This window comes from Monodelphis domestica, chromosome 1 (genome assembly GCF_027887165.1).
Source record: "Monodelphis domestica isolate mMonDom1 chromosome 1, mMonDom1.pri, whole genome shotgun sequence".
NCBI classification, from domain to species: domain Eukaryota; kingdom Metazoa; phylum Chordata; class Mammalia; order Didelphimorphia; family Didelphidae; genus Monodelphis; species Monodelphis domestica.
The window spans coordinates 454,296,744-454,319,618 of NC_077227.1; the positions used below are offsets into that span (position 1 = coordinate 454,296,744).

General features: G+C 38.0%; 1 protein-coding gene across 2 annotated transcripts in view; it reads right to left on the reverse strand.

Moving 5' to 3' along the window:
- Nucleotides 1–22,875, reverse strand: part of AMFR (autocrine motility factor receptor) — a 72,503-nt gene that overhangs the window by 4,984 nt on the left and 44,644 nt on the right. Inside the window, exons 9-14 of one of the 2 annotated variants that reach the window (XM_001364653.5) lie at nucleotides 14,044–14,234; nucleotides 10,900–11,003; nucleotides 8,191–8,325; nucleotides 7,682–7,765; nucleotides 5,073–5,257; nucleotides 2,738–4,411 (exon numbers count right to left, since the gene is read on the reverse strand). In XM_001364653.5, coding sequence (XP_001364690.2) covers nucleotides 4,264–4,411; nucleotides 5,073–5,257; nucleotides 7,682–7,765; nucleotides 8,191–8,325; nucleotides 10,900–11,003; nucleotides 14,044–14,234 — 847 coding nt within the window. In that variant the 3' untranslated portion in view covers nucleotides 2,738–4,263. Of the gene's footprint in view, nucleotides 1–2,737; nucleotides 4,412–5,072; nucleotides 5,258–7,681; nucleotides 7,766–8,190; nucleotides 8,326–10,899; nucleotides 11,004–14,043; nucleotides 14,235–22,875 lie in introns of those variants that run through there. The other variant, XM_007474881.3, reaches the window with a different exon arrangement.

Sequence of the window (22,875 nt, forward strand, 5' to 3'; positions counted from 1 at the left end):
AACTGAACTTTTCTTGATTTTCTAACCTGTAAAATAAGGAGTTTATAGACTCTGTGATCCCCAAGTTTCTATCTCTAAATCTATGACCCTACCCTCATTAAGCCGAGAGATCTGACAGCGGAGGGCAGTTTAGACAACAAATTCACTCAAAAAAATCACGGAAGATGGCAAAAAATTACTAGTAATGCCTTATGTAGACAAGGGAAGCCTACACAAAATCTTGGCATAAAACCCAAATAACTCACATAATCCTAAAATAATTTATGAATTGTCTAGCAGATGCATACAGTAAAAGACATTTTGGGCAAGATTTCTACCATGATTTAGTTTCATAATCAAATCTGTGCCTAATTTCAATCCCTGATGTTCTGTGTGAGGAAAGTGAAATAGTATTCAAGAAAACAAAGTTGAAGATGTTGGCTAAGTCAAAATAACACTCAGGAAATGTGCACATGGAAGTTAAAGCATCGAGGGATTATGTTTAAAGCTATCTCAGGATGATAAGATTCCAAAGGAATGGAAAAAGTCAGGAATGAGTTACTACTCAAAAAAATGTCATCAGAAAAACATTATGTATTAACCCACACATCTGAATTAGCATTGGTGGTGGCTTCCCTAGCTCTCAGGCAGACAGTAAGGTAAGAGGATTGCTCAAGTGATCAGATGATTACAGGAGTCTCTTTGCTGGCAGTGGTTGCAGAACTGTTATATTATTCATATGCAGATCCAGGTTGCAGTCCCATGGCTTGTGGACCCAGGAGAGATAGGCCCTGATCACAGTTCTGACAGAAGAGTACCTGTGGTTGTTCACAGAACAGAGCAGAGGCCAGCAATACTCTTAGACCAGACCACCTTGGAAGAACTGAAAACTTATAGATCTCCAGAATTATCTCTGAAAGCAGCTGCACACAAAAAAATGAAGTTTGGATCTGTGTCCCCTATACCACTTTAACAGAACCCAACTTTACCAGTTTTAAATGTAAAAGTCAAGAAAAAGGTGGAAAAACGATCAAACAACAAAAAAAGAAACTTACCATAGATGATTATTAAAGAGGGATGTTAAAAAAAAAAAACCAAACATAGGAAAAAGTCAACAGCTTAGTAAAGGAGGCAAAGAATCCTGAAAAAACAAAAAACAAAAAAAAACAACACCTTTAAACAGAATAAGAGGCCAACTGGAAAAAGATAAAATGTAGAATTGGCCAAGTAGAAAAGGAGATACAAAAGCTCAAGTGAAGAAAATTCCTTAAAAATTGGAAAATTGCCAAATGGAAAGCAATGATTCCACGAGACATCAAGGTTAAAAAAAAAAGCAAAAGAATGAAAAAATGGAAGAAAACATGATTTATCTCATTGGGAAATGCTAATCTGAAAACAGATAGAGGAGGGATAATTTAAGAATTTTTGGACTACTTATGAACAGGCAATTTCAGATGAAGAAATCAAAGATGTTTCTAATCATGTGAAAAAATGCTCTAAATCACTATTGATTAGAGAAATGCAAATTAAAATAACTATGTAAATACCATCTTACACTGAGCGGACTGGCTTATAACAGAAAAGGAAAAGGACAAATACCAGAGAGGATATGAGAAAACTAAGACTATTACAACACTATTAGGGACTGCAAACTGATTCAACCATTCTGGAGAACAATTTGGACTTCTGCCCAAAGGGCTATAGAATCATGCATATCCTTTGACCCAACAATTATCACTGCTAGCCCTGTATCCCAGAGACTTTTTTTTTTTTAAAAAGGGACCTATATATGTACAAATAGATTTTGTAGTGGCAAAGAATTAGAAATTGAGAAGATGCTCATCAATTGAAGAATGGTTGAATAAGATGTGATATGATTAAATGGCATACTCATACTATAAGAAATGAGGATTTTAAAAAAACCTGGAAAGGCCTACATGAACTAATATAAAAGGAAATTAGTAGAACCAGAACAGTGTATACAGTAACAGAATTACTATATAATGAACAACTCTGAATGACTTGGCTACTCACAGCAATACAATGATCCAAGACAATTCCAAAGGAATCTGAATCCAGATCAAAGTATATTTCAGTTTCTTCACTTTTTTCCACAAATGAAGTAAAATGGGAAAATGTTTTGCATAATTATGTAAAATCTACATCAGATTGCATACCATCTCAGGGAGGAATGGTGAGAATTTGGGACTTTTAGAACTAAACAAAAACAAATATTAAAAATTGTTTTTACATATAATGGGGGGTGGGAGAAACGACAAAATATAATAAAAAGAAACTAGCAGCAACATGGTAATGACCACTTTTACCACTATGATATACTGATGCATCTTGGACAAGAAAATAGTAAGAACAGTGCTAACAGAAATCTCCAAATATTTCCATCTCTCTACTTTTAAGAATTAATAAGCATTTACAGGTAGCATTCCATTTCAAATTTTATATTGGAATCCAGTCAGTATTAAATCAATTTTTTAGTTAGCTATACCATAGAAGTGTGTCTTTTTGAAAGGTATTAAATATATAAATTGAGATTGAAGATCAAATGGTGTTTTCCCTGTTTGCTTGCAGGAACTAACACTAATACCACACGGCAATCTTAGTTTTACATTATCCAATAAATATGGGGAAAAAGACTATAGAAAAACACTCTAGTAGGGATGATACATAGAAACAAAATGGGATTCAAAGTTGGCACCTCTGAGAAAGAGAATTAAGTTTAAATTCCAACCAAGACACACCCAGAAGAAATCGCTTTTTATTATTTAACAATAAAAACAGAAACAAATAACTATGCTCTCAGCAAAAAAAAAATCACAGCAGTTTCCAAATTCTTACTAAACAGCACTGCAAGGTAAGGCTTTTGAAATTTTATTGAAATAAATTATCTCTGCCTACATATTTATTCTTCCACCCTTTTCCCAATTATCTTTAAACAACCTAAAAACTTGCCATTAAAAAAAAAAACAAAAAACAGCAAAATATTTAACTTTGCCAATAATTCTAGATAATACTGGATTCTTCCCAAAAGGATTGTGTTAAGATTATGTTTCTTAAAGTAATTTTTAAAAATTACTAGACTGGGACAAACTGAAAGGTGTAACCTATGATTGTGTTTCAGATCTTTTAACATTCAATGTGTAAAGGACTTGAAAAGGGGAATCAGACCTACTATGAAGGCAGGTGTTCTAAACTTCTTACCCATCTAAGTGTAATTAAACTAACTGGAGCAAAGTTACCAAAATGAAGGATTCAAGACACCAAAGTTTTCTTTATTTTTTCAATAAAGGCCTATGATAAAGACTGTCTCATTTACTAGACCTATGTCTTTTGCCACTCCAAGGACCAAACCCACAGACTTTCCAATTACCAAACATACTGTAACACTGAATAAAAAATTCAAACCAGTGCTCACTGTTTAACCCTTTTAGTGCTGACCTTTCCAACATCTAAAGGTGGCAATGAAATGCAGAGGGAAAATGAAAGGATACATGTATTTACGCACAAGGGACGCAGCACCAGAGTTAACGGAAATAAAACCAGCTTAGGACAAGGGGGTGTATGTATAAAGGTTAAACTACTGATGGGCTGGGCCAAATGGGGGGTTACTTCCCTGCAAAAAGCAGGCTATTTATTTTCATTTTTCAATCATGTAATGTAGCTCAACTACCCCTTGTTTCCACTGCTACACCAAGAACTCATTTCCCATGATTCCCCACATGTCCTCCCCTTTTCCTAGGAGGGAGAACTGATGTGGGGGTGGCATTTGCAATAATATAAGGAATGCCTCTGTGGTAAGTAGAGGCTTGCTAACTGATCCAGGAAGCATTCTATGAATTTTTCTGTGCATGTCCCTTGCCAGATTTTGAGCTAAGACACTAGTACCTTCAGTGACCTATGCATAAAACAGTATTTAAGTTGCCTGCTACTGGGCCTCCAGACCACCCCTTGCTATTCCAACCCAACCTGGCAGTTTAGTCAGTGCCAGCAGAGACAATAATGTCTAAAATTAAAATTGGCTTTTTTTTTTCCAGAGAGGGCAAAGGAACTGGAGAAGTATCACATAGAAAATATTACAAAAAAAGATTAAATTTGTCAGCTGTCCAAACACTAGTAAGACCACATGCTTAATACAGCGGCAATGCAGTCAAGCCCACTCCTCCACATAGCTGGCAGAACGGGGAAAGGCCTCTTCCTGCTGGGATGAAGTACAGCAGCTCAGCACACTTCTCATGAGGAGGTGGCAGAGGAGGGCAAAAGAGAACGCTAGGAGTTCTGCTGCATCTGAAGTCTTCGTTCAGCAGCAGCAGCCAACATCCTACGGCGTTGGGTCACAGGATCAGAGGATGGGCTCTCGGAGAGTAGACAGCTCTCTGAGGCTGGGTCATCGTCAGAAGTTTTGTTTAAGTAACGTCTGTAAGGAGTAAGGAAGGAATAGGATGAGAGAGGCAAAGAGAGGGGCTCTAGGATGGAGCTTCCCCACGAAAAAGATAATGTCTCATTCCTAGATCAAGCTAACAAAAGTTCTCTGCATCCGAGTAAAACGACATGAGTCAAATGGATAAGCCAGGGCTAAAATGTTATTTGGGCTTAGTATGGCTTTGAGAGACCTGATCTATATTATGCATGTCACTTTTATCAAGAAACATATTACTAAGTACTGATTTACACAAGGGCTCTATGCAACAAAAGTGTGTGTCCCAAAAGTTTTAGTGCATATTAAGTTCAAAAGCTTAAAAAAACTACACCAACACTTTTGGGAAACCCTACATTTCAGAATAAACCAAGCAAGATATGTTCCTTGACCTCAAGGAGATTGTATGCAACAATATCACCCACAAACACATTCATGTAAAGAACTGCCTGTGCATAAGAGATAACATGGTAGCATACATCAATTATGCACACTCACACACACACTAATCATTAATGCTTGTGTATTTAGAGCTTACATCAATCCCCGATTAAAGACATATTGTTGAAGTAAAGCTTGTTCCACCAATTCCAGCAGGGAAGTTATCAATCCACTCACACATAACCTAGCCTCTAGAGATGGCTCTGAAGAATCAACTTACTTTCTAGCTTGCTGCAGCAAGTCATCCTTCCGCTGTACTAACATTCGCTGGCGTTCATCAGCTGACTTGGAGAAGCGGCTCCCTCGGGCTTCAAAGTCCTCTACCTCATTGGGCTCAGCTTCCACCTCACTCAAGTCTGACATCTCCTCCAACCTGGGACTTAGGTCAAGGGGCCCACGCTCAACCTGGAGTGAAAAAAAAAATCAAAGTTTGCAATCATCACAATAATAAAATGCATTTCTAAAATGCTTTAAAGGTTGACAAGGCACTTTTCTCAAAACAATCTTACCAAAAGGAGCTAGATTTAACTACAATCAAATAGCTAATAAATGTTAGGGTTGTTTTTAGTGTACCATGATGTCCTAAACAAATTATCCCCATGGTTACTTAAAAAATCTAAGGAGCTTTAGCAAAGGGTAATAAGAACATAGGGAATGAAGGAAATAACCAGATTTATATAACACCAAGAAATATGCAAATTCACATTTAAAAACTGCAACCTGAGCAAGAATAGCAGCAAGATGTTAAATCTGTTGATATATTCCACTCCTTGCTTAAACACCCCAAGCCATAAACCTCTTCTCCACCAAGTTTATAATGAAGCAAGAAGACAGAGATAAGCAAAAAGAGTTAAAAGAGTTCAACCAAAGGATGGGTTGGCATATGGCTCCTAGATTTTACTTTTTTACACAAAGAATAAGAAAGCTTTTGTTTTCTGAACTGAAAATATCAAAACTAGTAATTTTTCCAAAATGAGCAAATGGACACACCTAAGAGGTTGACTATGTGAAAAGTTAATTTAGGAAATGAGAGTGCTGTAAGAACAAAGAATAAAATTTTTTTAAAAAGATTTAAAAGCCCATCCTCTAGAGTGAACCTTTCAGAGATCCAATGCCCAAATTGCAATCCTCACCCACATGTGAACCACACCCCTCCCTCCTTACCCCAGACAGGAGAGGGAGGAAGCACTCCTATTGGGCTACTGGACAGGTCATGTGAGAAATGTCCCCAGGGGCATGTGGAAAAGGGAAGGAAGTGGCCCTCTCTGGCTCTAGAGCAATGATGGTAGAACATCGTAAAGATAAGAGTGCCTGCCTGCCATTGCCACTGCCACCGCCACCGCCACCGCCACCGCCACCGCCACCACCACACACACACACACACACACACACACACACACACACACACACACACACACACACAGGGGAGGGGAAAAAGTGCTTCCACTGGGCTGCTGGGCAGAGATAAAGTGAGAAATGTCCTTAGGAGCATGGAGGGGAGTGGCCCAAGTGCTCTGCTCCCCTTATTCCCTGTGTACTCCCGTTGGGCTGCTGGGCAGGAGTGGGGGATGTGAAACAATGTCATCAGGTTGAGTGAAGAGGGGGAGGGGGCAACTCCACCAGAGTCTGTGTGTGTGTGTGGGGGGGGGGGGGGGGGGGGGGGGGGGAAGAAACGTGTGCACTGTGTGCCATCTTTGGCACCCATGCTACAGGTTTGCCCTCACTGCTCTAGAGCAACAACCAAATTCTTTAATACAACAGATTCTGCCTGGTTCAACCAATCATAGGATTAAACTAGTACCATCTAATCCAACCTCATTTTACAGGTAAGAAATTGAGGCCCAGAGAGAGAAACAGTAATTTCAACCAAAGATCACATAGTAAGTAGCAGAATTTGAATGTTTTTCTAAATTTAAATCCAGTGTTTTTAGTGCTTTCATCAGCTTGAGAAAAATTAGCTATTATAATAATAAATACTTTTATCCATGTTGGAGAAAATTGTTGGTAATAGTTCTAAAAATTATATAATCAAATTCTCATCACATCATCAAAAAAAGATACCTTGGAACAGAGGAACTTAATATATGTTCATGATTATTCAAAAATGTCAGATGTCACTGCTAAATTTAAGGGTCCCATTTTTTTTCATGAAGCCATTACTTTTTTTCAAATGACAGGTGACGATTCAATTTAAGGATTTTGAAACGAAAGCTTTGATTCCTTAACAAATATAAGGGCACAAGTAGTCACATTACTTCCTTATTAGAAGAACACATCATAGACTCTAAACAATCACCCTAGTGCAGATATCAATAATATGGAGGTCTTGATCAATGACATATGTAAAAGCCAGTGGAATTGTGCATTGCCTATAGGAGGGGGGTAGGAGGAGAGGAGGGAAATAACATGAAACCATGGAAAAATTTTCTTCTTGTGTGACCCTGGGCAAGACACTTAACCCCCATTGCCTAGCCCTTACTGCTCTTCTGCCTTAGTACCATTGGTTCTAAGGCAGAAGAGTAAGGGTCATAAAGGGGAAAATATTTTAATAAATAAATAAGAGAAGCACACATAGGATATAGCAGGTGAGATAGAATAGTCAAACCAAACACAACACAAGAACGTTAAGTTAGGTCAATTCCCTAGAACAAAGAGGTCAAACACATAGAGATATTCTTTAGATCATGCTGATACGTGTGTGTGTGTGTGTGTGTGTGTGTGTGTGTGTGTGTGTGTGTGTGTGTGTGTGTGTGTGTGTTTTATATATGGGAGGGGAGTTTTGCTCTTTTGCATATACAAAAACACTCTCTTAATTAGTGCCGAGTTTACCTGGGCAGAGATTTCGTTCTCTTCTTGGTCACCACTTGACCTTTCTGCAGAGTTATTCAATGCAGGTCTAAGGCTGTCTGGACGCTATAAGAGAAACCAAATAGACTATATATAGAAAAAAGTCACTGAAAGATCAAATAACTGTACTGGCAATATATAATTATTATATATTGGGTGGGCCCAAAAGGACTCTGGTACCCATGGCATAACATATTACTACTGGTCATTACATAGGAAAAATACAAAATACTGCAAATGTTTTTTTTTTTAAATGAGAGGAACTTTTTGTAGAAATCATAATGTTCAAGGATTACTAATATTCTGCTAAATATAAGGGTCTACTTAATTTTCTGTAAGGTTCTCAAATATGAACAGTTCATGAGGTATTTTATATTTTAAATACTATATGAATACCAGTCATGTAATGGAACTTAAAATATTAATTTTCAAAATTATTTTTTCCTTGTAAATGGAAGCTATTTTTGACATCCCTCAAATTCAAAACTGACCTGTGCAGGGAAAGGTACTTGAATTCGACCCTCTAAAATATTATCTGTTGTTATTTCAACTGAACGTGTCAGTTGTAAATCCTGTAGAACCAGATGGTATGGAACCTGGGGAAACATTTCTTGAATCTGATGAGCCTGTAGGAACAAAAATGTATCTCGGGATCAAAAATCAAATTAAACCCATTTAAAGTATTCATAGCTACAAAAGATTTGAGACTATTAACTATACTATATTATATATACATGTTATAATATTCTATATAGTATAGCAAAGTCTACAAAAATTTACCTCTACCCAAAGAACATACCAAGACACCACATTCTAAAACAAATAGAGAATATTGATGTTCTTAGAAATTCTAGGCATTTTCCACAACTTAAGAACAGGATGTATTTCAAAAGTTTACTCTAATATGGTTTTCTAAAGAAATAGCATGGTTGATAAGTTGACAAAGCCTATTTTAACACATTATGTAAGTGAACTAGCTCACTGAACTGGTAGTACTAATGAAACTCATCTAACACTTATCTACAGGAAAAATTATACCAATTTGAAACTAAGGACTCCAACTCAATGTGAACTGAGTTTCTCATTTGCCACAATAAACAAGATATCCCAGACAGCAAGTAGTTCTGGGCAGGGCTGAAGTCCTATAAACCATAAAGGGTATACAAAAGCCAGTTGATGGTGTTATTCAGGCAGTTAGTAATGGTTCAAATCTTTGGTAGGAATTAGTTCAGGTCTTCAATGGGAACAGCAGTGGTAGAAAAGAGAAAAGAGTCCCAAGGAACAATAGTAGTTTCCCCTAGCAAGAAGGAATGGTATTAAGAATGATGATGGTGGGAAGAGAAAAGTGCTTTCTAGAATATGAAAAGTTAGGAAAATGCACCAGCAATCAGGGAGCTTTTCTCAAGGGTGAATACTCCAGGCATCAACAAAGATGGCAACCCTTCCACAACCTAACAGCTGTTTTGTGAGTTGATGTAACCTCAAAAAATATCACCTCCTGGTTAGGGTTCTGGTGAGTAAGTCCTTTTGCACTACTGAACATATTGCCTCCTAAATTTTAACTTGAACTAGCAAAGACAAAAGGAAAGAGAAAAATCAATTTTAGGAATCCCCAAACCAACTAAGATCTTGGGCTTTATTCTGGATCACTAGTTCCCACCAAATGGACGAGGTCCCTGGAGAAAAGGAATTACTGAAGGGTTCCTTGAACCCATATGCAAACCTGTAAACAAGCATACTTATTTCCTATAGTCTTAACATCTCACACATAAATGTATTATTTTTCAAAAGTGTGCAGGTGTTGTTATGATTACATCTATTATCATATCAGAGAGGGATCTGACATTTTTAGATTAAAATTAAGTTTTTTTGTATTTGAAATGATTAAGGACCACTGCTCTAGATTATCAATAGTATTTGCAATTACATGTGTTCAGGACCACTATACGTATATAAGGATTTGCTCAGGATCAGAAATACAAGCAGAAAAATCAATCAATAAAGAAAACAGAACTGCAAACCAGGTACCACACTGAAGCATTTTAATGTTCTACAGTGTGTTAAATGCTTATATTTTTTCTACCACAAACCAATAGTATCTCTTTCAACCCTCACAATCAGATATAAAAATATTCTCTCTTCTTAAACAGTTTTTCTTATTTTTTCAATTAAAGATGCATGAGGTTTATTTTATGTGACCAGGGCTTTTTTTGAAGACTCCATTAAATTAAATTTTAATAAATTATACAAAGCTACAATAAGTTAGTTGGGCTAAGAAAAGATTCCAATCCAATAGTCCTGAAGCATTGATTTTACCTGCATAAAAACTCTGAACACTATACTTCTAGTTAAGTTGCGATAGTTCTCATAAAAATAAAGTGGGCCCTACCTACCAACTGCTTGACTCAAACAACTATACATCACAACTAATGCTCCAGAAGGCACTAGGACACAGATAGAAAGCTTACATTGGCAAAATGAACTAAAGGATTAAAAAAGAAAAAAAAATCACATACAAAAGACAAATATAAACCCTGGAAAACAACAAAGGATGAAATATTCTGCCAGACCATATTACCATTTGGTAAATCACTAAAATGATCAATATTCACTCCAGAAACTGACTCTTGAAAAAGACATTTTGACTGAAACAAGTGAAAGAAGGCAAACAGTAGGAGTCAATCAGTAGAGAAAATGAAATGTCCTGCACACACCTTTCAATTCTTACTTGTAGTAGGATCAAAGCCAAAGCTTACCTGTAGATTAAGATTTTAAAAGAGGGGGCCAGCTGGGTGGCTCAGTGGATTGAGAGTCAGGCCCAGAGACAGGAGTTCCTAGGTTCAAATCTGGCCTCAGACACTTCCCAGCTGTGTGACCCTGGGCAACTCACCCCCATTGCCTAACCCTTACCACTCTTCTGCCTTGGAGCCAATACACAGTATTGACTCCAAGACCAAAGGTAAGAGTTTAAAAAAAAAAAAGATTTTAAAAGAAATTTAGTTTTTTACTTGAATAAGAATTTTACTGCCCAGAGTTGAGCAAGATGAATAAAATTTTGTATATGGAATATGGGAAGGATTCTTAGCTTTCCTTTTCTTTTCAAATATCCTCTCTCGAGAATTTAGGTAATTTTCATTCCTCTCAATGTAAATTAGTTGCAAAAAAAAAAAATATTTTGAATTTGTTAAAACCATGCTTACCATTGCATTAAGTTGAGAATTGCTTGCTTGAGTAATACCAAGGATATTGGTGGTATGCATCACTTCCACTGAAAAACTGGGCAGCCAGCTAGCAATCCGGGAACCTAAAGATAAAAGGAGGAACACATGGGTACTTAGACTCTTCAAAATCTTGAATTTTTCTTTCAATGGAAAAGGATCCAACAATGTTCCTCATTCTAATATTTATTGAATTGGAAAGACCTTGATGAAAAAAAATTTTGGTTGTTTGTTATACCAAAATAAAATGTAAATAGTCAAATCATGTATTTTTCTAATGGAGGCTAACATTTCACTGGTCATGGAATCATTACTATTTTCCTAAAAACATGTCTTAAAGGCCTTAATTTTTTTTTATTGTCTTTTAGCATGTTCTATGACACAGGGCAATTATAACTAGTTTTAGTCAGAAGAATAAGGTTCTACAATTCAAGAACATAGCTATATAGGTTACCCAGATTTTCTTTCTCTGAACTTCCTTTTATTCCCTTTTGCCAATTAAAAAACCATTTTGGGGGCAGCTGGGTAGCTCAGTAGATTGAGAGCCAGGCCTAGAGACAGGAGATCCTAGGTCCAAATCTGGCCTTAAGACACTTCTAGCTGTGGGCAAGATCCAAGGCAAGTCACTTAAACCCCACTGCCTAGCCCTTAACACTCTCTTACCTTAGAATCAATTGATTCTTAAGGGGAAGAAGAGGAGGAAGAGGAAGAGGAAGAGGAAGAGGAAGAAGAAGAGGAAGAGGAAGAGGAAGAAGAAGAAGAAGAAGAAGAAGAAGAAGAAGAAGAAGAAGAAGAGGAAGAGGAAGAGGAAGAAGAAGAGGAAGAGGAAGAGGAAGAAGAAGAAGAAGAAGAGGAAGAAGAAGAGGAAGAGGAAGAAGAAGAGGAAGAAGAAGAGGAAGAAGAGGAAGAGGAAGAGGAAGAGGAAGAGGAAGAGGAAGAGGAAGAAGAAGAGGAAGAAGAAGAGGAAGAAGAAGAGGAAGAAGAAGAGGAAGAAGAAGAGGAAGAAGAAGAAGAAGAAGAAGAAGAAGAAGAAGAAGAAGAAGAAGAGGAAGAAGAAGAAGAAGAAGAAGAGGAAGAGGAAGAGGAAGAGGAAGAGGAAGAGGAAGAGGTAGAGGAAGAGGAAGAGGAAGAGGAAGAGGTAGAGGAAGAGGAAGAGGAAGAGGAAGAGGAAGAGGAAGAGGAAGAGGAAGAAGAAGAGGAAGAAGAAGAGGAAGAAGAAGAGGAAGAGGAAGAGGAAGAGGAAGAGGAAGAGGAAGAGGAAGAGGAAGAGGAAGAGGAAGAGGAAGAGGAAGAGGAAGAGGAAGAAGAAGAAGAGGAAGAGGAAGAGGAAGAGGAAGAGGAAGAGGAAGAGGAAGAAGAAGAGGAAGAAGAAGAGGAAGAAGAAGAGGAAGAAGAAGAGGAAGAAGAAGAAGAAGAGGAAGAGGAAGAGGAAGAGGAAGAGGAAGAGGAAGAGGAAGAGGAAGAGGAAGAGGAAGAGGAAGAGGAAGAGGAAGAGGAAGAGGAAGAGGAAGAGGAAGAGGAAGAGGAAGAGGAAGAGGAAGAGGAAGAGGAAGAGGAAGAAGAAGAAGAAGAAGAAGAAGAAGAAGAAGAAGAAGAATTAGGCTCTCTCATACTGGTGGTGAAGGGTATGTATGAGGGAGGAAGACATTACTGGGAAGTATCTATAGTAAAATGTAAAGGGACAATAAAATTAACATTTCACTACTACACATTAGATGGAACCTTCAATAAAGCCCTTGTCTTCCTAATTTTTTTCTTAAAAAAAAAAAAAAAGATCCTTTCCTACAAAGTATTGGTTCCAAGGCAAAAGAATGTCCAAGGACAGATCTGAACCCAGGAACTCTTCAGGCCTGGTTCTTTATCCACTAAACCAATTTAACTTCTACAAAGATCTGCTTCTGACCCCCAACACCTGACTTAAAACTATTCTTTCCATGGCAATCAATTCTCTCAAGCATTATATTTAACCTTTTATTAAGCCTTATCCTTGATCTTTGTTTCCTATACTTAACCCACAAACTCCCTGACAAGGCTTTTTATTAATGTGCTAAGAAAAGGGTGGAGAATTTCTTGAGCGAATATCAAATCAGTCAAAATCATAGTGGATCACTTCTCAGTCTAATACTTGCCTTATTCCTTTCACCTTTAATGCACCTTTTTAGAGGTGGTGGCAAAAATGAGTTCACTGGGGATGAATAATAGCTGGTTTGGACAACTCAGTTTGTGGATGTTCAATAGAAGAATGCAAGCCTCACATCTGCTCTCTTCTGGGGCAGCCTGAACTTACTCAGGATGCCATGCCAGGAATGTATGTATCAATCCATATATCACAATTCACTTATAGTCTGAGTTACCCCAGAGTTGCCAGACTTCCCAGTACATTTCTGGAAATCAGTCTATCGTATGGGCAGTAGCTCCTGTATAATGGCCATGGTGATGTGGACTGATGTGGACCTTCATGACTGCCTTAGGACTGATTGCCCAGCCCAAACAAACTTTGAACAATTAACAATGCCCTCAAAAAAGTCACTCACCCATTTTAATTTTGTAACTATAGACTATGGATATTAGTATCTCTAATCATCTCTTTGTGGATGACTACAAATACATTTGTGAATTCCAATTCTGTATTAACAGTTGCCTGTGGGGACAACTAGAATTCAAGGTATGTCCTCTTTAACCACTATTCAAGGAACCAGGAAGTCATTAATTCAAATGGAATATATTGAAAGAAACTTGGGGTACTGCCTCAAGTCATTGACCTAAGACAAATTCTTCTGCCCCCCAAGAAAATTTGGGGGGGGGGGGGGAGAATGAAAGAGAAAAGGAAAGAGAAGAGAGGAGGGAGAGACTTGAAGCCATGTCTTACAGAAAGACTCTGGACCTAAAGGAAAATAAGACTTATTCTACACATTCCAGCAAATTAAAACATTTTCAAGAAGTTGGAGAATAGCTTTACCATGGGCATATTCAGGCACATCAACATTTTAAAGAAATGGTCAAAAGTTGGAGACAAAGGTTTGTTAATCCAGAAATAAAGGACTGGAATATTTCCATTTCACACAGGTTCCAGGATCAAATTTAAGGCTTTGGGAGGGCATCTGACAGTTAAAAACAGCAACTAACCATCAAAGTGGAAGAAGTGGTTATGCTGGTTTAGGCGAGGTCGGCCTTCAGCTGCTGCCACAGGCACCAAATTCTCATCCAAGTTCTCCCCTTGCTGGTCTTCTCTGATTCGATTATTATCAGCAATATTCAGAGACATTCTGCAGGTTGGACAGGAGGTATCCTGTTCAAGCCAAGATCGGAGGCAGGAGCTAATGAAAAATTCAAACATAATGAGAAATTAATATGCTCAACTGTTCTTAAGAATGACTCTAGAAAAAATCATCAAAGAATCATTCTGAATGCTTTCCATTATCCAATGTTTCTTTATCACCTGTGTATAAAGAAAGGAATCACTAATCAACTTCTTTATGAATCAACTATTTTATGAGAAAATTTTATAATCAACTATTTTATGGAAAAAAAAACAATTAAAATCACCATTAAGGCCTACTTAAACATAAGGCATTTAAATATATTCAATAAGAACCACACTGGGGGTGAGGAAAGTAATATACCTTTAGTAAACCTGTAATTTAACTGTGGTATATTTAAGAGAAAAAAAAAACCCAAAACAATTTTTACTTTGAACCCACCACCAACCTCAGAATTAAAGTCCTGTTTTATACACCTTGATTTCTTTTATTCACATTATATCTGCAGCCCCAGAACCTGAAAACAAGATATCCCTCCCAGGTTATTCCAGTCTACTCTCATTAATCAGAAAGGAGAGGTGATGTCAATTAAGGTCTGAGTTGGCTGAGGACAGGAGGGTGGATACCAAAGTCTTACCAATGCAATTTTTAATAAAGGGCAGAAATTGGATTGAGATCACTTTGTATCCGATATTCTGCTGGGTTGTCAACATGGAAATCTAGAAATCCCCAATTTATTTAGTTGGGAGGTAGAAACCCCAGGTTTTGCCCTTGTCAGTTTTACCCGAGGGAAGGTCCCACTTCATCAGACAATAGACATCCTGGTAATTTGGGTGGGAATAGCTAATCCCAACAGATGTAAAGTATCTCTTTTGTCCCACTGGTTTCTCCCCCTAGGCTAAGTCCATTACCTAGGTGGCACAGCCCTGGGCTGAGTCGTTCCCTTTTGTGTCCATTGTAGGGCATTGTTATTCCTGTCAGGAACTTCTCATTTTCCTTTCTTACCATAGTAAAGTCAAACAACTGTCCTGCACACCATAAGCCCCCAGGTCATCTAGAAAGGTATTTAAGCTCCCCAACTTTAAAGGCTCCACCGGAATTGGCATTCCCAGGGATCAGTGACCAGAGTTCAATCCTCAGACTCTGCAGTGTGGCGTGCAGCTCCGTGGTCAGCCTACTAGCACTGAACCCCTTTTTGCCCTTGATTAAAGTGATTTTGACGATTTAAGAGTTGTTTTTTTTCCAGTTTCAAATCTAGATTTCACTCTGCTATCTCCACTTCCCCTATTTTCCTGCTTATTTGTGTGTAGTCTCCTCCTTTTGATTATAAACTCTTCAAAGGCAAAGACTGTCTTTCTTTGTATTAATTGTATCCCAGCACCAGACACATAGGAGCATGTTTATGAACTGTGCAATAACACAAGGGTGACATTTTCAGATAAGAAAATCCCCAACCTTTCTCAACAATGAACTCAAAAACTAAAGACAAATAATGATTAAATTGATTAACCTAAAGAAAGGAAAGCCCACCCCCACCTACCTTAGCCTCAAAGTACCTCTTCCAAACTTTTGTGAGTCCCAAGAACTAGGTCGTTCTCTCCTCTCCCTTCCAAAAAACCAATCCACCTTCCCCAGTCTCTTTGGGGAACCCAGATGGCAATCTTTTCACAGACCAATATTAAAGATCCTTTGTTAAAACTACTTTGATAGTTTTTTTTTTTAAGGTTGACAAAATATTTTGGCATTTTTTTTCTCCCTTCAAGTATCAGCTCAAGATGCCTTTTCTGAATGTCAGTGTGCCCCAAGGCAGGAACTTTCTAGTTATCTTGAATGCATCTAGGATCTATTTATCTAGGTACTAGTTAAGGTCCTGGAGGGCAGGGGGCTGTGTTTTAGCAGTGCTTGTAATTCTTATGGAATTTATGTGAAATCCTTCCTAAATTGTAACTGCTTCTAAATCTATTTTTAGTCAGGGCACAATCATTCTCCCACTCAGTCTTGGAACTTCAAAACCAGTCCCTATTCTTATTCTATATCCCCAACCCCCCACATCCAGTTTTATTAATTCTACCTCCACAACTCATAAGGTACTATTGCTCTAGTTAGGCCATTATCACCTCTCACAAGGATCAATGAAACAACTTAAATTGTCTTCCAGATTTCCAGTTATCTCCCATTCTTAATCATCTTCCATTCAGTTGCCAAAATAATCGTTCGGAGCACAAGTTGGTCTAAGCCACTTTTTGGTTCAAGAAATGTTTCAGTGATTCCCAAGTGCAATTTAGATAAAATGCAAACTCTTCAGCTTGTGGTCAAAAAGAATCACAATATGAAGTCCTTCTAGTGTGAGACAGAATTGAGTGTGCTATTCTCAGGAAGAGCATTCAGCTTACTAAGGCTGGTTTGTTATCTTTTGTTGATTTAAGACTCAGAACCCAGATCCTCCATCTCCAGATCTCGCTCAAAATCCATAGTGCTACCTAGTTACCCCCCCAACCCCGACCCTAGCCTCTTTCAAAGCGCTGTTACAAGGGAATCACTTTAAAAGACTGATATATATTAATTTAAGGTCGCCAAGGAATCAGCTATGTAATTCCTAAATGAAAAACTCAAGTCAGCTGTCAGCCTTTTTTGGAGTTTAATTACAATAGGAGCAAGAAAGGAATTAGAGATATATATAGAGAGAGAAAGGGGAGAGAAGGGAATAGGGCTTAAATACCCCTTCTGTTTAGGCTGGGCCAAAAGGCCCAAGCCCTTAGATAGCTGGGGCAAAGAAAGGAGATCAGTCCCTTTCACTCACGTGTCCAAAATGGAGAAACAGTCTCAGAGGCCCCCACCTTCAGCTTCCTTCAGAGCAAGCTTCCTCAGAGCCCAGGAACCACCGACCAAAAACTCAACCCCCCTTCAGTCTCCAGACCCTCCTATCTTTAAGGACACCATCCAAGTTGCCTCCCCTCAGTCCTCACATCTACCAATCACTCTTCATCAATTTCCCTGTCAATGGAGGCTCTCGCTTAACCCAGGACCGCCCAGAGGTTTCTGGCTTTTTGCACATGTCTGTTGAAGGTCATATTTTCCAATGATTAAATCTATACTCCTTTGCTACAGCCCTTTCTAAATCCTGTTAACTTGAGTATGGTAGAGATTGGAATAATTAAATTTTGATCTAGGCTGCAGCCCTTACTCAATCCTATTAGGACTGAATAGGGTGGAGATTGATTCCAAGTATCTCCATTGTATCAATTCTAAAATCAATCAAGACTCAAAGAAATTCCTGTTCTATGCTTAAGCATAGGTCAAAGTCCTTTCCATTGTTCAGCAAAAGGTTTTCTGTCCTAAAGTAATCTTAAGAAGGGAAGAGAAGGAACCTCCCATGCCAATGGAGTTCCCATTCCAATAGACTATCAGTAAGAAATTTTCCAAGTATGAAATATCCCAATGGTGAAATTTTCAACAATTATAAGTCTAAGGAAATTTGAGGTTTACAGCGCTGCACAGGAGCCCCTACTGATCCCCCTTAGTTATGTTTTCCCCTATCTCATGGTATTTTTTTCTTTACAGATTTGTATCGCCCCCACTCCTTAGTCTTCTAAACATTCACTTCCCTCATTTCCTCACTTGCTTATTTCTAAACTCTTTTAAAGAGTTTTGCAAAAACTTCAATGGAAAATACTTTCTCCATGATAATCAACAAGTCTCTTAAATGCTCAGTCTGATGCCTTTTTCTCTATTTTATCTCTCTACAACATATGACATTTCTTACCTTTGTCACAGGATATGTAGCTTCTGTGGCACTGCTCTCTTCTGGTTCTGTCCAGAGTACTCTTCTCCAAGCTGTTTCAGTGAAACTTCATGTGCAGATAACTTCAAAAATCCACAATAAACCTAATTTCTAGTCTGAACTCTAATCTCACATACAAACTAAGTACTTGGCTTTCCACTGGAATCTCAAATCTGGGACCTATTTTCTCTCTACTACCAAGCCACTGCTCCTCCAAACTTTCCTATTTCTATTGAGAGCACCACCACCCTTCCAAACTAGGCGTCGTCCCAAGACTCTTTTATTTTCTTGCTCATTCCTGTATCCAATCAGTTTAACCTCAACTTCTTCCAAGACCTTCCCCTTCCTTTTAATCCACTTGAAAACTACTCATTCAGTCACAAGGTTAATTGCTTGGATTTACCTCTAATAGCTGTTAATTCTAGGGGCACCTAGGTGACTCAGTGGATAAGGAAGCATGTCTAGAGAAAGGAAGTGCTGGGTTCAAAATAGACCTCAGATCCTTTCTAGCTGTGTGACCCTGGGCAAAAGTTATTTAATCTCAATTACCTAACTATTATCTCTCCAAAGCCTAGGAACTGAACCTAGACAAAAGGTAAAGAGTTTAAAAAACAAAACAAAACAGCTTTTAATTCACATTCCTGCTTCTACTTTCTCCTCTACAGTCTTTCAAAGCTGCATAACTAACAGGTCATTTCCCTACTTCTACTTCTATTAAAAAGAAACTTGTTGAATTTAATGCCTCTACAATACTTTGGGCCCTCCAACCTATTTTATTAAATATTTCATATTTTCTTATGAAATATTCCACATCTAATAGACAAAGTGATTAGTTATTATCCAAAACTGTCTTTTTTGAATCTGTCCTTTATACCTTCAATGCATTCTCCCTCATCTGCTTCAGAGAATCACAGATAATCAGTGGTCACAGGATCAAAGATTTGAGGCTGAAAGAGTAGAGATTATCTGGCTCAATCCTCATTTTAAGGATGAAGAAAGAGAGACAGGGGAGTTAAGTGACTTGCTTACTATGAACACCTAGTTAGTAAGTGGATAAACTAGGATTTGAAACCAGATTTTCTGGTTCCAAATCCAGTCCCTCTTTCCATTATACAAAGCACAGCTCAGGCACCAGTTCTTGAAAAGCTTTCTGTCTCCCATTATTTTATTTTACTTACACTCTCTAAAGTCACCAACGGATTCCTTATGATTAATAAATCTAACCCCAACTGCCTAGCCTTTCTGCCTTGGAAATGGCACTTAATAATCTATTCCAAGATTGGAAGTTTGTTTGTTTGTTTTTTAATAAAAAGGCAATAGAGGATGCACCTATCTGTCTTTGATGAACAAATGGCCAGTTTCTGATGAAGTATGTCCTCAAGTAGCCAAAGGACTGACAAATGTAACAATTAATCTTTAGCCAGTAATACACAAAAAACTATATAAGTATTAGGGAAAAGTAAATATTACACAGAATTTGGAGAGACACAAGAGGATTCCACTCTGCATCTGCTGCTCTGCCCCTTTTCAAAGCCACAGACCAAGATACCATCAGGTTAAGCTCATCATCTCTAGTCTCATCACCAAACTGCTAAATTAAACTACATTGAGGCCATTCCTCCCACTGATTAAGGGCTGGGGAGGGGGTGGATGGAGTTCTAAACTCCAAACTCCCTTTATAGAAGGCAAAATTGGATTCTATGGATCTCTCTATCAAATTTGAAGTTCACAAACAAGATGCCACCTCACCTCCCTGCCCCAAAATTTACTCTCCTTCCTTTTTCTGTTATCTCCCCAATAACTTTTTAAGGCCCTTGAAGGAAGAGACTGTATTTTTATCAATTGTATCCTCAGTCCTTAGCATAATGCCTGGCATAAATGTTTATTGGATTAAATTTATATTCTGGGCTAGGGAGGGACTCAGCTTAGTCCTCTAGTAGTTCATCCTCCATACTGGAAAATAGTGAGACAACCATAGGTAATTCCACAGCTAACAAAAGACTATTTACTTAGTCATATCAGAATAATTAAAACAATTTTGCATTCTGTCTTAGAATCCATACTAAGGGGGGCAACTGGATGGCTCAGTGGATTGAGTTAGACCCAGAGAGGGAAGGTCCTAGATTCAAATCTGGCCTTAGATAAGTCCCAGCTGTGTGACCCTGGGCAAGTCACTTAACCCCCATTGCCTAGCCCTTACCACTCTTCTGCCTTGGAGCCAAAACACAGTATTGACTCCAAGACAGAAGGTAAGGGTTTATTTAAAAAAAAAGAAGAAGAAGAAGAATCCATACTAAGTTTCTGTTCCAAAGGAGACGAACAGTAGGGCAATGGGAATAAGTGACTGCCCAAGGTCACACACAACTAGGAAGATTTGAAACCAGATCCTCCCAATTCCAGGCCTGGTGCTCTATCAACTGTAAAAATACCTATAAAAATATATAACACTCAACAAGGACCCCAGAGAGAAGTTCCTTTGTTTAAGTTGTCTTCATAGTCCACCAGAGAAGTATCAGAACTACTTTGTACTCAAGCAACCAGAAGTGATATCAACAGCCGAAATCAAGATGTTTTTAATAAATGTCAATGTGGAAATCTAGAAGTCCCCAGTTTATTTAGTTGGGAGGTAAAAACCCCAGGTTTTGATCTTGTCACAAGAAAGAGTTTTGACCTTGTCACAGGAGTTTTCTCCATGAGCTAACAATAGACTTTGAGTGAGTTCTGAGTGGGGCTGGTCAATCCCATCATATGCTTGTTTTTGCTGTATCCGTGATTCCCAGTCCTGCCTTGGCAATTTCCCTCTCCCCCCCTCTCTAAATCACTACATTTTAAGTGATGCTTTTCCCCAGTCATATATTTTAAAGTGGTTAAAGAGGATACTTTGAAATTTTCAAAGGTACTGCAATTTGACTCCACATACTTTCTTGCATTCTTGCATCAGAGACTCACAATTAAGGAAAAAAGCCCTAAGAGAAGTATTCTCCCTAGATTTCAGGATGGTCACAGCTATACATCTCCCAGTGATGTGATTATGCTGATATCATTGGGCTGTATTGAGGACATATGACTTGTCCTCTAAACTATGGCTGACTACCTCCTGCATCTTTGGGACACAAACCATCACTTTAGCCCTGGTCAGATTACAAACTTCCCCCATTTATACCTGTGAATCTTAAAAATTCTCAGACCTTACTTCATAAGATTTGGTTAAGACCATTTCCCATTTTAAACAATGAAAGAACTTAGATCAGGAATGTGAGACCTCTACTCCATCCCTACTTAAGCATGCTTTAGGGGAAGAAACTCCTTGCTGAACAATGAAAAATACTTAAACCCATCACTTATAGTAAGGCTTTTGCCTTAAGTTCTTAAGCTGTGCCTATTTTTAGATCTAATACAAAAGGGTGCTAAGTATCTATAAAGGTCAGGCAACTTGTGAATTTAGAAGGAGCAAAGAGGTGAGAACTTAATCAAAAGTTTAAGTCTACTCAGGTGTGAATTAAGAATGGTCTGTCCTTTGGAAAACATCTACTGTGATTGGTAGATGTGAGAACTTAGGGGAGGTGACATAGGAGAAAATTCCCTTTAAAAGGAGATGAAAAGCTGAGAGAAGGGACTGGCTCAGAGGAACTCTCTCTGGAGATGGCAGCTGGCCAAAGCTGAACTAGTGTCTCTCTGAACACTAGAATCCTTGCTTGGACAAATCTTGTGGTGAGTGGATAAAAAACTGACAGATCTCTCTCTCTTAGGGCTTGGGCCTGGGCTGGCCTATCTTTTTTCTCTATTTTTCCTTTTTTTTCTCTCTCTCCTTTTCTTTAATTCCTCATTTGTATTAATTAAAATCTCTATAAAACCCAGCTGACTTGGGTATATTTAATAATTGGGAATTTTTCCCTGGCGACCACCTAATAATTTGATTTAAAAATAAGACACTGTCTTGAAAACATTTTCTGCAGTCACAATTTAAGCCATCCACTCTTATCTGCCACAGTTTATGTCTTCCACTATTTTGATCATTACATACCCAACCTCATTCCACTCAGGTAACCCTTGTTGAATGGGTATAATACAGCCTAGAACACATCTCCTCTAGGAGGCAGTGTCCCACCTGCACTGTTCTCTTGACCAATTTCAACATGAATACCAAATTAGTACATTAGTACATTTTCTTTTTAAGCTCATTTTTGCAAAGGATACTGGTCCTGAACCTGGAGTTCACCTCAAGTCTCCTTACCACATTAGGACCATCTTTCTTTATGGATTAGTTAATATTCTAAATTACTTTTGCAGTCTATTGTTTGCTGGCTAAAAGTTTCTAGGCTCTTTTAACTTCCAAATTGGTTAAATTTCCATAGGAAATAAAGACAGCCCATCCCTGTAGGGTTTTCTTTCTAAATGACAAATTAATCTTCTTAACTGCAGCAATCACTTCATATTACTTAAAAATCTCTAGTTCATAGTGAAGACTCCTTATCCCAAAGATTCCAGAACCTTTCTTGGTCCTTTCCTACTTACTTCTTAAGACTTCTTTAATAGTTATTTATAAAAACAAAACAAAACAACGTTTTCCATCTCCAAACTGTCCTATTAATCTTTCACAGAAAGGTCCTCTTTATATAAAAGACCTATTCTACTTTCAGGGCTCAGTTCATGACCATCTCCTCCTGGAGTCCTTTTCTCACAGTGTTATAATTCTACCATATAAAAAGTATAATTTAACATGTGTTATCTATATTATAATTATATTTTTAAATAAATAGCCTATTCTCCAAATGAGATTAGAAACACCTCTGAGAGCAGCTATTGTGTCTTATAACACTGTTTTTGCCTACTTAGTGTTTTTAGGATTAGAAAAAAAAGGTCTTACTGTATCCTCCCCCAAATCCTGTAAGGTACATAATACAAATATATAGAATA